This window comes from Heterocephalus glaber, unplaced genomic scaffold (assembly GCF_053883595.1).
Source record: "Heterocephalus glaber isolate CG9 unplaced genomic scaffold, H.glaber_assembly_v1.0 deba00001104, whole genome shotgun sequence".
In the NCBI taxonomy this organism is placed as follows: domain Eukaryota; kingdom Metazoa; phylum Chordata; class Mammalia; order Rodentia; family Bathyergidae; genus Heterocephalus; species Heterocephalus glaber.
Genome location: NW_028258193.1, coordinates 2446360 through 2462655, shown reverse-complemented (window position 1 = coordinate 2462655; position 16296 = coordinate 2446360). Strand labels below are relative to the sequence as shown.

Sequence of the window (16296 nt, the reverse complement as noted above, 5' to 3'; positions counted from 1 at the left end):
ACATCCCCATAATACCACTTTTCCTTTATTTTTATATGCATGACTTGCATTGATTGATTTAGGGAAGTGTTTGCCCACTAAACTATTTATTGATAAAAAAATTGAAAGATTTTTAAATCACTTATAATAGTAGAATTATTTTAAGTTTTCTCCACTTCTTGCGGTCTTCATTCCTGACTCTTCTCAGGTGTGTATGAGCCTGGATGTGGCTCCCTTTGCCTTCTGCACACAGCACGTACCGCATGTCCTTGCTAGGCAATCAACTGTCTGTATTAATTAGTTCTAATGTCACTTAGTTGATCACGTTATTTTGCTTCAGGATTTTCTTAGTCTCTCGGTTGATAGATTTGTATCCCTTTAAATAATCAAAATCTTACTTTTAACAACTGAGAAATTAAGAAAATTACTAAAATGTTCTATGCATTTTTGAAATGATTAAGTGAATCCACATAAGGAGGTAGCATACAATGTAGACGCTGAACACACTCCTTAAGCAGAAGACTGAAAACTTGGTAATTTGCTAAAATATACGATCACAGCCATTCTCCCTCAGGTTGGAGCCATTAATACCTGTGAAATGAGGGACATAAAATGTTCAAGTTTTACTCTTGGCTATCTTACATTTTCAAACTTTTGCTTTTTAATGGATTGTAGATCATATTTCACTATTGTTTTAATTTGAATGTCTATGATAAAAAGCGAGGTTAAACTTTGCAAAGATATGTTTTTTTAACTCTGGAATTCATCTTTATTTAGGTTATTATGTAAACTTTTTTACATATCTCTTTGTATCTTATTCTTTAAAATATAAGTCAAATAATTATAAATAATATTTCTTCCCTGTGATGTTGCAAGTATTTATTGTGTACTTTAAATGTTAGTTTTATATATCTGTTTTGAAATGACATTACATAGGTAGACTGGTTCACTTTAAATTATTCTGCTCAGGGCCAGGGATTTAGCTCAGTTGTGCTACTCCTGCCTCACAAGCACAAGGTCCTGAGTTCAGTCCCCGGTACTGGAAAAACAAAACAAATAAATTATTCTGCTTCAGGAATATTGTTCATATCTTTATTTACTTGAGATAGTTGCCTTATCTCTTTTTATGTTAATTCATCCATTATATTATACCTTAAAACATGTTAATTTATGTACAACCAGTTTGTGTAGGACTTTCTAATATTTTTCACATTCCAATTAAGTATTTCAGTTTATTTTGTTAAGTGACACCTGCTTTCTTTAGTACACTCTGAGTTATGAAGGTATAAGGATCAATTTCTGATCAGCACAGACTTTTTCATTTAGGGATATTTTAGGGAAATATAATGCAATATCTTTGGCAGCCATCCTGGAAGATAAATTGATAACTAAATATGATTTCAGAAATTAATCAACTGACTAAATCAATTAACTAAAATTAACTGACTAGTCTCCAGGTCAAACATGCTCCAAAGACTGTTTATCATGTTGCACTATTTAAAAACTAAACAGCTATGCCTAAATCTAAACCTGAAACAGATTAATTTATATTTAAGTGCATATTACTTAGTGAAAATCGTAAATGGATAGGACTTCTTCACATGATGTCATGTATTTAGATATGGAAAACATTTCAGCTTAGAAAATAAAATCACTTACAAAAATTGTGAGGCACTAGAGAGGCAGAAGTTCTCAGACAAATTTCTGCAGCAGTGAGCATTGTTTCACAACAGTCTCACCATGTACTAAGTAGGATTCTCCGTGGCTCCAGTTTTCATCAAAATGAGTGCTGAGGAATATGTGCATGCATTTATTTTAAACATTTAACACCCAAAGATCCAGCCAGATTAACTAAAGATGCTCTCTGACTTTCGAACTTTGGCATCACATCGGGCATCTGTTTCGCTGACCTGGTTCTAGCCCTGGTGCATGGAAAAATGCCCTCTGGGTGTGACAGTGTCTACCAAAGAAAACATGAGTGGTTGGGAAAATGGTTTTTCTTCTCTGTCAGCTTACTTTAGCTTTCTCTTCCACTCTGTTTTATTTTCTGTTATTTTTGTTTTTGTGTCATCTACTCCTGTTGCCAGCTAAGTTCCCATAGAACCTTCCCCTGTGTCCACTGCACTGTGGAGCCCCTGAGCCAGGCCCCCCAGTGTCCTGTGGCAGCAGGCCACTGTGACCTGCTCGCACAGCCACTGAAGTTGAGGAACATGTAGATGTGTGGGGTCTGAGGGGTTTAAGCCCGAGACTTTGAGCACCAGACTGGGTGTGGAAGTGGTGGGCAGATGACTCAGTTGGACAGCTCTGGTGTAAATACGGGATGTGGACACACTGCTGGGAGATGGGGCACTTAGTAAGAAGTCCTCTGCTGGGCGTCAGCGTTTAAAATAATGAAGTGATCTTGTACCCTGGTCACCCACTGTCTGGGGCCGTGGTGGAGGAGGGCGCCAGCCCCTAGAGCTGGCCTTCAGCCTCCGCAGAGCAGAATGCAGGGCTGAGGGGGCCAGTGGGCCGGGGCGCACAGTGACGTGCAGACTGCAGTCTGGCGGGCGCTGTGCACCAGGGCCAAGGATTTAGCGTCCCCTCTTCACTCGCGGTACCGAGACGTTTTTCTCAGGAGAATCCAGGTTAGCTGCTTATTTTAGAGGCTTAATCTGTGCTTCCACCATACTTTCCACGGAAATATACCCATTTCACAGCCCTTTAAATCACGCACAGTTCTGCAAAGCATATTGCCTTGCAAAAATGTAGAATGAATCTTTATCAATATTTTCCACTCTAAAAGCTTGGAAGGGGCATTTGTATGCCAACAAGTTGGATTACACAGGAGTTGTGCAGGCTTAGAAATTGGATTTAACTTAATGCCTCTCATCAATCTTCCCGCCGTAGCACTGGATTCTGATAACTTCTAAGTCCACTCTTCCATGACATTTCATCTTTTTATATAAAAAAGTGTTATAACTTGTTTTGCAACTGGTCTTGTACAGAGAGAACTTAAATTTGGAGTATGAAATGAAATCAGAGAAAAGAATAAAATTTAAATATTAGGAAAGTGTTTATTGTATGTTATTGATCATGTATGTACCTATGAAATATTCATGTGTGCAAAATATCACTTTAGACATTTTCACATAGCAAATTAGTTATATATTTATATTCATATATAATATAATTACTACTAAGTAAATATATGCCTCAATCTTGTCTGCTTCATCTCCCTAAGAAAAGATTTACAGTTGTCTCAAGACTAACGGAGTCTACTGCACTTCAGTTTTATTGTCAAATTTATTTATCTTTCACCCAGCCCAAGAAAACCATAATTCCACTCTTTCCTACAACAACAGTACAGTTAATAATGCAATTTAACTACTAAACTTCTGTGAGCCTTTCCATAGAACTGAAGGAGCAAAGCAGAAGGGGTCCTTTTTCAGATTATCTCCATTTGGGGTTGAGCGTATGTTTATCCCTGGTTGGTAGGGCCATGTGGGACAGCCTCATCCTTGCAAGCACCCTGAGACTCAGTGCTGTCCCCTCCTCTGTCCCTGCAGCTGAAGGCGCATGTGGAGGGACATTGAGGGGGACCAGCAGCAGCATCTCCAGCCCGCACTTCCCCTCAGAGTACGAGAATAACGCAGACTGCACCTGGACCATCCTTGCTGAGCCTGGGGACACCATTGCGCTGGTCTTCACTGATTTCCAGCTGGAGGAGGGGTATGACTTCCTGGAGATCAGTGGGACAGAAGCACCATCCATATGGTAAGTTGGGGACAGGTGGGGACACTGGGGTAACTCTGTGTGCTCCAGTGCCCAGTGGGCTTGGTCAGTTGTTTTCTTGCGACATCCTTTTCCCAGTATGAGTGTCCAAGACTTGACACCTCTTAATTATGACTCATTTCAAAATTTCAAGTTTGCCTTTGTGTTGGTATTTGGTGCTGGATTTGGTGTTTGGTGGCGGTATTTCAAGCTGGCAGCTAAGGAAGGGACACTGTAGCCTGGGCGAAACTCACTGTGAAGTAGTTTTCAGTCTGTGGAGTTACGTGTATTCCTGCAGACAGTCTGCTGCAGATCTGTGGTAGTATATTTCCTTTCCTCCATGCCCATGGGCCCCTCAATCCAGGGGCTCCCTCTGAGGATGGGCCAGTGGCCACAGGAGTGTGAATGTGAAGAACAACCCCTCATGCACGGAGGTCGGGCAGGGCACGGCTCCGTCTCTAGGGTTTGAGGTGCTACAGACACAGGTTTCCCATCACTGTCCGTGTGGTTTGGAGGTGCTGGATTCAGGCCAGCTTTGGCTGTGTCGGCAAGTATAATTTAAATGGGACAGTTAAAAAGAAGTTCTCTAAAGACTTACATTGTATCTCTAATTAATTCAGTTGTTATGAGTTGAACTTTTGTTTTAATTATTTGTTTTTGGTACTTTGAAACTGCTTCCATTTTGTGCTGCAGATCTTGACCGTGAACAAATTGGGGGGTAACATACTCAGGCCAGGGAGGTTGAGAGAGAAAAGGTGAGCTATCTTTGCGTGGGTAAATGAGAAAGTGAACAGAGTGGTTGTAAATATTTTCAGGGGTTTAAGTTTTCATTTCAGCACAGAGATTAAATAGTAAGCATGCGTGTGCCAATTGTGAAACACATTGGAATTGAATTGAATTTCATTTTTCGAAGCTCAAGGCCCCCAGCAGAGAGTTTGTGTTCATGGATAGATTCTTTCCTTCCTTCGGCTTTATTGTGTTTATGATGAATGATGCTCCAGTTAGAGAAAGAAAATACAATGCACCTCTGTCCCCAGGGACTTGGCTTTAATTGATTCATCTTGAACAATACTTTTAGGTTAGCATATAGACCCAAGGGCTTACTTTATATAGCTTAATCACTGGAGCATGTGTTGTTCATCATCAAAGTTATTTGTGAACAATATCTTCCTGAGAGTCAGAGGACTGACCTGGATTCTAACCTGGTTTCTTCCATTAGTAGTCTCACAACTTTGTGCAAGTCTGTTTGTACAAAGAGAGGCTGAATTAAACTCTCTTTTTAAAATTAATTCATTGTATATCTACGTCCTTAATCTCTACCTATCTTATTAAGAGACTCAAGTGGTCCAACATACATCTAACGTTAAAGTGATGTTCTTTTTTTAATTAATTAATTTTACTGCTACATTTTAGGTATACAATATAATGACATTCATCATTGGAAATTTGCAGCTTTACATAATCTCTCTTGGTTCTTATTTTTTCCCCTTCCCCTGCCCTCCCGTCAACCCCTCCGTCCCTCCCTATTTACACAGACTTTGTTTCCATTCCCTTCTTTCCTTTCTCCTTCCCCTCCCACTACCCCTACCCCTTTGGACCTTTTCTTCCTATTTCACATTATCAATTATTCATTTTAATCCTTCTAATCCTTATTTACATTTTCAGTTTGTCGCACCAGAGAAACTATTTGGTATTTACACGTGTGTCCTATTTATTTGCATTTAGCTATAAATGTCTCTAATTTCTCATTTTTTATGGTAGAGTAGTACTCCATTTTATATATATATATAAAAAAATTTTCTTTATCCAGTCTCCAGTTGATGGGCACTTGGGCTGCTTCCAAGTTTTAGCCATTACAAACTGTGCTGCTATGAACAGGGGTGCACATATATCGCTGTGGTATGATTCTTTTAATTCTTTGGGGAAGATCCCCAGCAGGGGAAAAGCTGGGTCAAATGGGACTTCCAGTCCTAGTTCTTTGAGGTATCTCCATACCGATTTCCACAGTGGGTGCACCAGTCTGCACTCCCACCAGCAGTGGAGCAGGGTTCCTCTTTCCCCACAGCCCCACCAGCATTTGTTATTGGTTGATTTCATGATAGCAGCCATAAAATGACATTCTTTAATTTTACAAAATTCCTGAAAAAGAAAGTAAATGGCAAGGTTTCTCAGGAACCACATGACTAATGGTAAAGGCCCATATTTGTGTGAATTCTGCAAGGGATGTGTATTGACTGCTGGCTTTGATGTCAGCTTGGGGAGAGAGCATGAAAAGAGGAAGCAAATGAATTAGTATTTTTGACATCTAGTAATAGATTTTTCTAAACAAACTTAGTGTGTGTAAGAAAGAGAAAAGCAGGCTGTGGATGGCAAGGCAAAGTCTGAAATGAAATTAGAGGTGGCAAGAAATGTAACAATGCCTGAAAGCGGGGTGGGGGGCAGCTCCTTCCTGCACGTGAGGAGCTCAAGCTCTGAGGCAAAGCCCCTTCGGTCCACTGGCTCTTACCCCACAGGGCACCGGGCTTAGAGGACATTATCTTACTTAATTTCACCCATTTCTTCTCCCATCTCCACTGATTTCTCACCTGGTCTCCATTCCCCGCCGCTCAGTCTCATTCCGGCTTCCCCAAGGTGTATCCATGAACAGCTTTCACAGTGAACCCACACAGGTGTGCGAAGGGCCAAAGGAGGATTGCTGTGTGTCCTGTTGAGTGAGACAGCAGCAGAGGGCTGAGAGCAGCAAGGCAGATAGCTGTCATAGACACAGTGTCATCAGGGTCACCTGGCAGGTGGATCCCAGCATCCTGCACCTGGGTTCAGACTAGAGGGAAGGCTTCTTCCAGGTCTCTGCAGTTTCCCAGATATTGTCCCAGGAGCGTGGCAGGAGTTTTCCAGGAGACTTTGCCCCTGTGTGCCTCCTGCGCTGCTGGCCAGACATGCTCCCTTTGCGGAGCCAGACATACAGGGCCACAGTCTTTCTTGTTGTCTTGCAACTACACTGTGCCCTGTCCTGGATGCACAAGCCCTGAAGAGCCCTTCCCGCTGTGTCTCACTGTCCCACCGTGAGCACAGGGGAGGACCACGCAGAGAACAAAGACAACAGATGGCAAAGCCCTGCCCAGCTCTGCAGAGCCAGGCCCCATGCAGACTCGGGGCCTCTCCTCACCGTGCCCTTCTGTCCTGCCTGGGTCTCAGCATGGTAGCAGGTGGAGAAGCACCTCTTCGCAGGTAAGCCTGGGCCCTAGCTTCTTCCACTGCAGGGTGCAGTGTCCAGCGCCACAGCTTGGAACCTGGCCAGTGGGAGCAATCCCATGCTGCACTGGTGCAGTGGGGACCTGGCATGGTTGGGTTTTCGATGTTTTTGTTTTTCTTGACTTTGGTGATGTTTAGTACTTACCATAATTACAGACAGGTGTCTGGACGTGGTTATACCTAGGATTGCTTTTGGGTGGCTCTCTCTGATGTCACCTGTTCTTCATGGAGGCAGAAAGAGGTCTTCCTGCCCAACCAGCGAAGTCTATGTGAGCCCTTGCAAAATGCAGAACAGGATAATGGAAGCACCCTTTTCAGATTTACACAAATGCACATAATGTGGCCTATCTTAAAAACTATTATTTTACCATCATTTTAGTGACAGTCTCTGAAATGTTTAATGGCCCAAATTGCTATATTTAACAGACTTACCAATCCTGGAATTGCAAGAAAAATACGAAGGAGCACTGCGGGTGAACACGACCTCCTTCGCAATCACGGGTTGTTCCGTAGAGCAGGACTGTGTTGATGGCCAGAAGGGGAAGGAGTGCACCACACATGTAATTTTCCAATAATCTGCTTTTAAAAGACAGAATATATAAGCAAGAGCACTTTCAGAAGAAGCTACTTGGAAAATTGTTAAGAACAATAGTAGGGTTAGCTTTATATTCATTAAATTTGGAGTGAAATTAACAGTTCAGCTATGTTTTGTGTGAGAGTTGCCATGGCTACAGTGGAGGCAGTCTAAATACAGCACATGACGTCATGTGCCAAAACCATCTGTATATTACATGAGGAGAGGGTTTGTGATTAAAACCTGACTGCATGTATACCTGGTGAGACTGATTTTTTAACGAATGAGATTTAATTTTGTGTAGGTTGGCTCCCTCTCAGTACCTCACTCTAACAGAGCACTGCGGTTCCCAGTTCACTATGCAGCAAGGGTAGTAATTATGCTTTTTCTTGGAATTAAGGAGAAAGAAAGACTCACGGACCAGCAAAACTAGCCACTCATTCTTCTTTTGCTCTGAAGCGTTTTGATGGTGTAGCCTATAACTTGTAACCCTGGAAATTTCAAAAAGAACGAAAATTGATTTTATTTCGGTATTAACCCGCTATGGTTTCTAAATTCAGACATGACAGTTGAAGGGATTGAGGTTAGATTGTCTGGGCAGGAAACAAGGGAGGAGGCATTGACTGCCTTTCGGGTACGCACTTCACTAGCAAGAGCAATCGGCCCACCTACCGCTGTCAAGGAAAGGAGGGAAGAACAGCAAATGCACTTTAAACATGTCCTGAACACAGGCGGCTGCACCTGCTCCGGCCATGGAGGCAGAGTCTGGCAGCCTCACCTGGAGCTCAGCCTCCTGCGGACGCGCCCATGACTCCCCGCGCCCCTCCTGCCCCTCAGTCTAGCCCCAGCCAGCCCACCTCCATCTCCACGTGGCACCTTGGTGTGTCCCTCACACATTTGCCGAGCTACACACCTCCCCAGGGAAATCCCACCCAACCCCATCTGATGTCAACCTAACTAAGTGAACACAGGGATGCGAGGATGGAAGAGCACATCAGCCATCAAGCAGAGCCATGAGTGTCAGAAACCCACCCCGAGGAACTGCAGCAGTGACAAAGGGAGGATGCATCTGGACCCGTGTGGCCTGAAGCTCCCATTGTGCTGGGAAGACATCTGTCCCTCCTGGTGGCTTGTAGGCCGCAGCATGGCTCTCCCCTCTGCCACCCACACTCCACGGGACAAAGAAGACTCGGAAGAGCGGCCCTTGTTTGGTTCCCATTAACCCAGCACAATTTCACTTTTAAAGCTGTCTGATCAGTGGTTGGCAAAGCCAAAACAGGACTTCAAAGAAGCTGGGAAGCCCAGGGAGCTTCAAAGGGCCCTTTGAGGGTCAGCCACCGCCTACACCATTTATCCGGCTCCTCACTTAATTGGTAATTGACGCTGTGTGTATTTCATTTCTAATGAGGGAGGTGCAGAGGTGCGTGCGTGGTGAGCAGACTCCCTGAAATCAATCCTCCTCTCACCTGCCCTAACCCAGAGGGTGCACCAGCCCCTCCTGCCCGGCCCTTTCACTGTTGTTCTGCCCTCAGGGGTAGAAGTCTCACACAGCTGCCCAGAGAGCAGCTGGCTGTTCTCACACCAGCTCCCTGTGAGGCCCACATTGTGCACAACCAGGATGTATTAACAAACCAGCAACTCAACACTGACGCAGGCTGGTAACGAGCGGCCAGTCATGCCCTGGATGTTTGAACTGCTCTATTGAGTCCTTTCCAGTTCCCCGGGTCCCACACTGTATTTGGTTCTGTCCGTTTGGCCTCCACAACCTGTCTGTGTGTTCAGGATTTCTTTGTCCCATGACCTTGACCTGCTTGGCGTTAGCAAGGCAGTCTGGCCACGTTGCTTGGGAAAAACAAGGGCATCGTTCCAGGACGTGGAGGGTGCCCTGCATCAAGGCCCTAGTGCTGCCCTGAAGAGATGGGCTTGTTTATTTCCTACTTTCTGTTTCCAAGTTGAATTCAGAACTGTAGTTGTATTTCACACATTTTATAAAGTACACATTGAAATATTTTTATGGGAGGAACATAACCAACATGAAATAAGTATCACAGAGCTGCACACTATCTACATGCTTTCTCCTTGGCCTTGAACCTCTGCACTCTACTTAGAGGACTAAGGCCATAGATCACATGCTGTTACAGCCTCATCCTAAACTCTTCTTTTACTCAAAATATATTTTCCAAAAAATTCTATAAATGCATTTTTATGGAAGTTCTTTTAAACAATAACATTTGCTGTTTGCTGTGCACCAGGCAAACACAGGCAATGTCATTACTGCTACACAGAGAGATGATGAAGCCCATTTCATAGAAGAGAAAAATGGCACATGGCCACAAGCAAGAGGAAGAGGGGATTTAAAACAGTGGCAGCTGTGTTTCTTCTTCTTTTTCAATACATCAAGATCCGGTTTCTTAATGGACTTTGAGCCAGGAAGGTGGACTGGTCAGCCAGCCTCTGCCGTGACCCAGAGCCCTCCAGCATGCGGACCTACTGCTCCTTCTGACTCAGCTCTGTTGCTGTGGTGTTGTTTCCCTGTGACCATGCTGTGCATCTCCCTCTCAGCGTGATCAGCTGCCAAGTCATGTAATTAACTCAGCACTCACAGGACAGGTCCATTTAGGGCATACATGTAGTAAAAGACTCTAAGAGCCTTCTAAAATCAGGGATGAATAACAGGACTGGAGTCATCATGAAGACCCAGCTGGACTTCCCACCACTTGTTCCCATTTTATTTAAAAATACTTTTTTAGTAAATTATTCAATTTATAGGCAGTAAAAAAATCTCCCTTTTAGGAATTGGATTTTATTTTCCCCAAATCCAAATACCTATGCTTTTTGGTCACATCTCTCTATTTTTGTACGTCGTCCTTCATCCAGAAAACAGCAGCAAAATAATACAATGAACACTGTTAAACAAATAAAGCCAGACAAGACACAGTCTTATACAGGGCACTTCTGCTCCAGTCTGTCCCAGGTAAGGATCCATAGCTCACTGATTCTCCAAATTAGCCAATTTGCATGTCAAGTGTTCCTGTTCTACATTTTGATATCATCATTTAAAGTTTCCTTTCAAGCCCTGAATATCTATTTTGTTCTTTTCTTCTGAAAGATTCCACAATTTCATGGAGGAACGGTTAGGAGAATAAAGTAATTTCGTGCAACCCGATCCCTGTCCGACAACGTGACAGGTTTTGCTCGATAGACACATGCCAAGCGAGCTTGATGGGCCCTTCCCCTGCCCACTGACCTGGAACATGAAGGTCCCCACCTTCAGACTTTACTAAATGAAGCACCTATGTCTTTGTGCACTGAGTGTCTGTGGAGAATTGTGGTGTCACTTCTCAATAAACATATACTGTACATGACAAAGGTTTTTATTTCCATAAATTGTAAGTGTGAGCATAGACAGCATCAAAGAAGTTTCCGTATAGTTTTGGTGACAGACTGCATCCCAAATATAGAAAGTGACTCATCCCCAGGCACCTAGTTCACTCCCTGGGAAAGAAGCAGGAGTTCCATGTCCTGCCTAAAACCAGGTCTGGCACCATAGGGCCTGTGAACACTTGGGCTGGTGTCCTTCTCCATGTCCCCTCTCTTTCTGACTTGGACATGGTGCGACTCAAACTTGCCTCTCGTCTTGGTTTTGCACCTTTTGAGTGATGGTGTGGGGCGGGCAGGTTTCTTGTCAAAGCCTCCGATCAAGGTGTGGAAATGATCGGTCCTAACTCAGCGGACTGCAACACAGAGAAGAGGAGATGTGGAGAAGCCCCGGGCACTGTGCCTGCAGCACAAAGCACACTTATACCTCAGTGCATGCTTATTGGTCCAAGCAACCATGATGTGGAGAGCTCAGATTTCTGCCCCAGACCACACAGCCGTTTCTCGAAGAAAGCATTGCTTCTGTAAAATAGTTTTTAACTTGTACCTAGTTTTAAAAGTCTATGTTTGGCAAACAGTCTTTAAATGGTTTGAATTGTAAAAGCATTTCTACTTCTATGGTGGTCTTTTAAAGCATCTATTTTCAATTTTCTATAAATTTCTGTGAAAATACATGGTAGGACATATCACTTTAGAGGAAAATTAGAACCTAAATGCTGAAGGGTAGGTTTTTGGTCGATATAATTGATCATAATAAATAGTTTTTAATATTCAACAATATTTTCATGTATGCCACTCAATTTCATGAGCAAATATCCAAACGCTTGACAGGTCCTGAGCATCACATTATGAAAGCACATCACTTAGTAAAAAGGAAATGGGAAACAGTAGGATTTATCCTGACGTGGACACAGCATCTCTTAGAATCCAAGGTCTTTGGTTCCAGATAGCAAACGCCTGAGTTTTTATGTATAACTTCGCCCTTCCTCCCATATACTACAGGCCTACTCAGGACCCCTTATAATGCACAATGCGGCACAGAGGTTGTATAAATCACTGTTATCCCCTATTGTTACTGAAATAGTGACCAGAACAAAACCCTGCACATAGAAATCCAGTGTTTTTCTGAGCATCTTGATCCACGGTTGTTTGAATCCATGGACAAATAACCTGTAGGTACAGCAGGCAGACTGTATCCATTTATTTAGCATGTTCTCACAAGCTCTGGTGTGTGCTGAACTACCTGGAACTTTTCTCTGAACACTAATTGCGTGTAGTGGCCATGTAGCGGGTCCTGAGGTCCCCTCTGTGGCCAATGCCCCCCAGTGGTCAGGGTGCTCCATCCAGCTGGTGGGCCAGGCTTGGAGTAGGGAAGGGGTCTAGTGGCTGTGCAGTTATTTGATAATAGCAGAATTAAATCCATAACTCATTATTATGAGTATTTTCAAGTTTCCTTGAAAAGTACCTATCATTTCAGTAATTATGATATTTTAGAATTTGACATCAACCCTTTAGTTTTCATCTAAAAGTGGAGCAGTTGCAGTGGGATGCAGGGCCATTATAGATCTGATCCAGGGACATCAGGCTGGCCAAGGAGTTTCAAACGTGGGCTTCGGAGAATCACCTGTATCCTGCTGCTCGGGAATTCCAGTTTGATCTACTGGACCAACCCATGTTGGGGCTCACGAGTGAGCAGGAAGGGGAATCAAGAGAAAAAGAAAAAAATCACAATGCTTCAACAGCTTCCCTACAAGTTCAGGAGGATTATCATCCACCTTCCATGGACAGCTAGATGACAAAAATAAAATCCTCTGAACTCTTTCCAAGAATGTGGAGTTAAAAGGTTGAGCAAGGTGCTTTCTTCAATTTCCTCATGCTCTGGATGTCTGGGTGGTTAGTGGGATACCACCGCAAGGCCAGGTTGAAGATTCTCCAACTGCAAGTACATTTCTCGGGGGCAGATGACAATGGACATCTGGACTGTGGGGTTGGATGAGGTGGTGCTGCCTGCAATCCTACAGTAGCACGGAGGTTGCCCTGACTGGAACTCTGCCAACTCTGCCCTCCAAATCCCAGTTCCTGGGTGAGCTTCCTCCTTTCCAGGGTGTCAGGCTATTTTCTGTCTCTGTGCTGAGCATGGAGGGAGCCCATGAATGGTGTCCCTCAGCCGTTATCAGGCCACAGACGAAAAGAGAAACCAGGGACACAGGTGGACGGAGGCTGGCGGACCTCAGAGGACAGAGAAGGAATTCTCGGTGAGGTGGTCATAGAGTATTTCACTGAAGAGTGGGAATTCGAATAGTCGCTGAGAATGGAAGGCACGTAGACAGGTAAAATGCATGGGATACTTTAGGCCTGTGTGTGTGAAATAAAGCCTTACAGATGTGGGAAAACACAGCGATCCCTGTGATAAGTGAGAAAGCAATCCAGTGTTTTGACAGTAATAAAAATGACATTTTGAAGGCAGGCCCTTAGTAGCACTCAAACAATAGGTTTCTCTTGATAAAATGCTCATTGTGTACTTGCTTTTGCGTGATGTATTGTAACAAGTCTTCAGGAAAATTAAGATGACGTGACATGCTGGGTGGAGCAGGAAGTGAGGGACAAGCACACATTCCCATGAGCAGCTGGGGACAGGAGCAGGAGGATTAAGGTGTGGGTGGAGCATCGCTGGCCAGAAGCGGCAGTGGCCGTGCAAGCACAGGTCAGCGTTCTGGCTCACCGGAGCTGGGTAAACAGTGGAGTACGGGGTCCGGCGTGCTCCGGGATCCACAGGCAAACCCCGCCCTGGAAATAAACCGAAGCCAGGGAGATGGGTGAGGAGAGAAAATGCTGATACGCTCAGCTAGAGGAGGGGAGGGACAACGACTCCCTTGGCCTTCTGCCCTCCGCCACTTCCCCACACGGTGGGCACAGCAGTGTGCAGCAGCAAGGCTCCCTGGCGCTCTGAGAACTCACAGCGAGCACCCTGTGTTTTGGGGGTCCAGGTGCGAGGCACCGAGGTAAGAGTCAGAGTTTGGAGAAACCGCTCAGCTGAGGTGAGAGGGTCCAGCCTAACCCCAGTGAGAATCGCAGGAGAGACCTGTGAAGCCAGAGTGGAAACAAAAATAAACATCTCCAGTTTATGGCAAATGGTTCAAAACCTTCAATTCCAGAGAGGATGGCGACTTGGGAAAGAAAAATTGTCGGTAGTCAGACAGAGCCAGGGTACAGTCTCAGCACGGAGGAAGTCACGTGACTCTAGGAGGCGGTGAAGGCCCTTGCAGCGCCCGCCAAGCTTTGGGAGGTTGGAGATGCAGAGGAGGTGGCCACCCTCATGCAGCTGGACGGCCCTGGCCCTGGCCCTGGCCCTGACCGACACTGGGAGCGGCCGGCCAGGCGGGGTCTCGGCACAGTGTCCCTGACCATCTGGGCCTTGTAACAGACGGTTTTGAGCAGCGATTCGGTTGCGAAGTGCGCTGGCTTGTGTGTTAGGCTAGACAAAAAGGTATATGTGTGGTTGCTTATTTTCTTTCTTTCTTTTTTTCTTTCTTTCTTTCGGGGGTACCGGGGATTGAACTCACAGCCTTTTGCTTGCAAGGCAGGCAGCGCACTGAGCTACATCCTGGGCCCACTTATTTTCTTTTAAAAAGAAGAAGACTTTATTATGTAGCCCTGATGAAAGAAAACAGGTATGCGTACTTTAAGAACCATTTGCTCTCGGCAGATATTCCATGTACATGGTGGCAGGATTTTCTGCAGCACAAAATGAAACTTTAACTTATATCAGTGCCTCCTAGGTGCCTTCTAATCTACCTCAAATGGTGAGAAGGGACAGGCAGGCTCTGTGTGCATCTATCACACTCCATCCAGAAACGTAAGATTTGTGGTACAGCTTTCTATGGCGAGGGTCACCTAAGGGACATACAGGCTATAGCGCTTTCAAAGCTGAGGACATGAGCATTGTGGGAAAATGTGGGCAGAGCCACCTGTGGGAACTGACTTTTCCCCTACCCGAAACTCCCTGAGTGCTCCTTGAAATCCAATCTGTGTCGTTGGAGACTTAACCTAGCTGTGATACTTACAACCTGACTGGATTCAGCATCTCCTTTCAGCTTGGGGTGCACATATGTTTGCATGTGCACAAAAACATAGACAGTATACGTGTATGTGCTTATGCAGTACACGCACACACGCATCTGAATCTGTGTATGCCAAGCGTGGCATGTGTGCATATGTATAATACAGCCCTCAAGTCTTCCTCAAAGAAATCATTTCTGCCACTGTGAAAAATTATTGCCACTTTGTTCAAATCAAACCTCTAGCTTTATGCTTTTTCTTACTTTAACTGAAAAAATGAAATATTGGACTTAGCTGTACTTTTTATTGCACTTAGCTAAAAGGTCAAAATACTATTAGTGTGGCTCATTTGACTCTGTCATGAACCCCTGGTGTCTGCACAAGTATTATGCCCTTTATCAGGTGAGGAAACTGAGAAGCTGAAAGATGATTACACACATTGCTCAGCACCACGAAGCTCATGGGCTGAGCCCAGGTTTAAGCCTGAGCTCTCCAGCACGGAGGTGAGACCATGGTTACTGTAGCAGGTTTATGGGAAGAAAGCCCTGCAGTCTAGTGCAGGCATCCTTTGCAGCCAGTGCCTCACTAGGCCCTGAAAAGCTGGCTCTAGGAGGCTCTCCTGGCCTCACAGCACACACAGGTAGGCTCCGTTTCTCCGTGGTTGACTGCAGGGCAGAAGGAACCGCAGATGAGTCTTCCTCTTTCCGCCGGAAGCTCTTAGATTCAAAGAGAAATTACAAGGAGAGGTCCTAAGATGCAGTCCAAGGCAAATAACACTGGTTTAATTTGTCACAGTTAAAGCGAACCCCTCGTGTCACATTCTGGGGAATACAGTGTTGACAGACACAGGCCACACATATAGTCATGTCTCTACGAGGGAGCTCTTGGCCCCTGGGTCTGTGTCTGGCACATGAAGCCTCCCAGGCCTCCTACAAGTCGGCCTGACGTAACCCACAGTGTAGGCACAATGGTGGGCACAGTCCCGGTGCACCTGTGACAGCCCAACATGAGGTGACAATGTAGGTTCGCAGGGAAGCCGGGACCAGCAGTGCTCATTCCTCAGAGGGAGCCCATGTATGAGGTCGCAGGCTGGAAAGTCTCTCCCTGTGATCTGAGATGGGCGAGGCCTTGCGTTGCAGCTGATGCTTGCACCTCAGCTCAGAGCCCCACTCCTGGGCACCCCATCCCACTGGAGAAAAACCTTAGGCCAGCAGAGGGCACTGACTCTTCCGGATGTCCAGGCTAGGGAGGGAGGGATGGAAGCTCATCATCATCTGATAGAGACAAGACAATGGAGCACT

The 16296-nt window shown here is 45.1% G+C and overlaps 1 protein-coding gene across 5 annotated transcripts in view; it reads left to right on the top strand.

The window, feature by feature from the left end:
• The window catches only part of Csmd1 (CUB and Sushi multiple domains 1), a 1515607-nt gene that overhangs the window by 814761 nt on the left and 684550 nt on the right, over positions 1–16296 (top strand). For all 5 annotated transcript variants that reach the window (XM_087210084.1, XM_021248185.2, XM_021248184.2 and 2 more), the window contains one exon: positions 3528–3735. In XM_087210084.1, coding sequence (XP_087066210.1) covers positions 3528–3735 — 208 coding nt within the window. The remainder of the gene's footprint in view (positions 1–3527; positions 3736–16296) is intronic.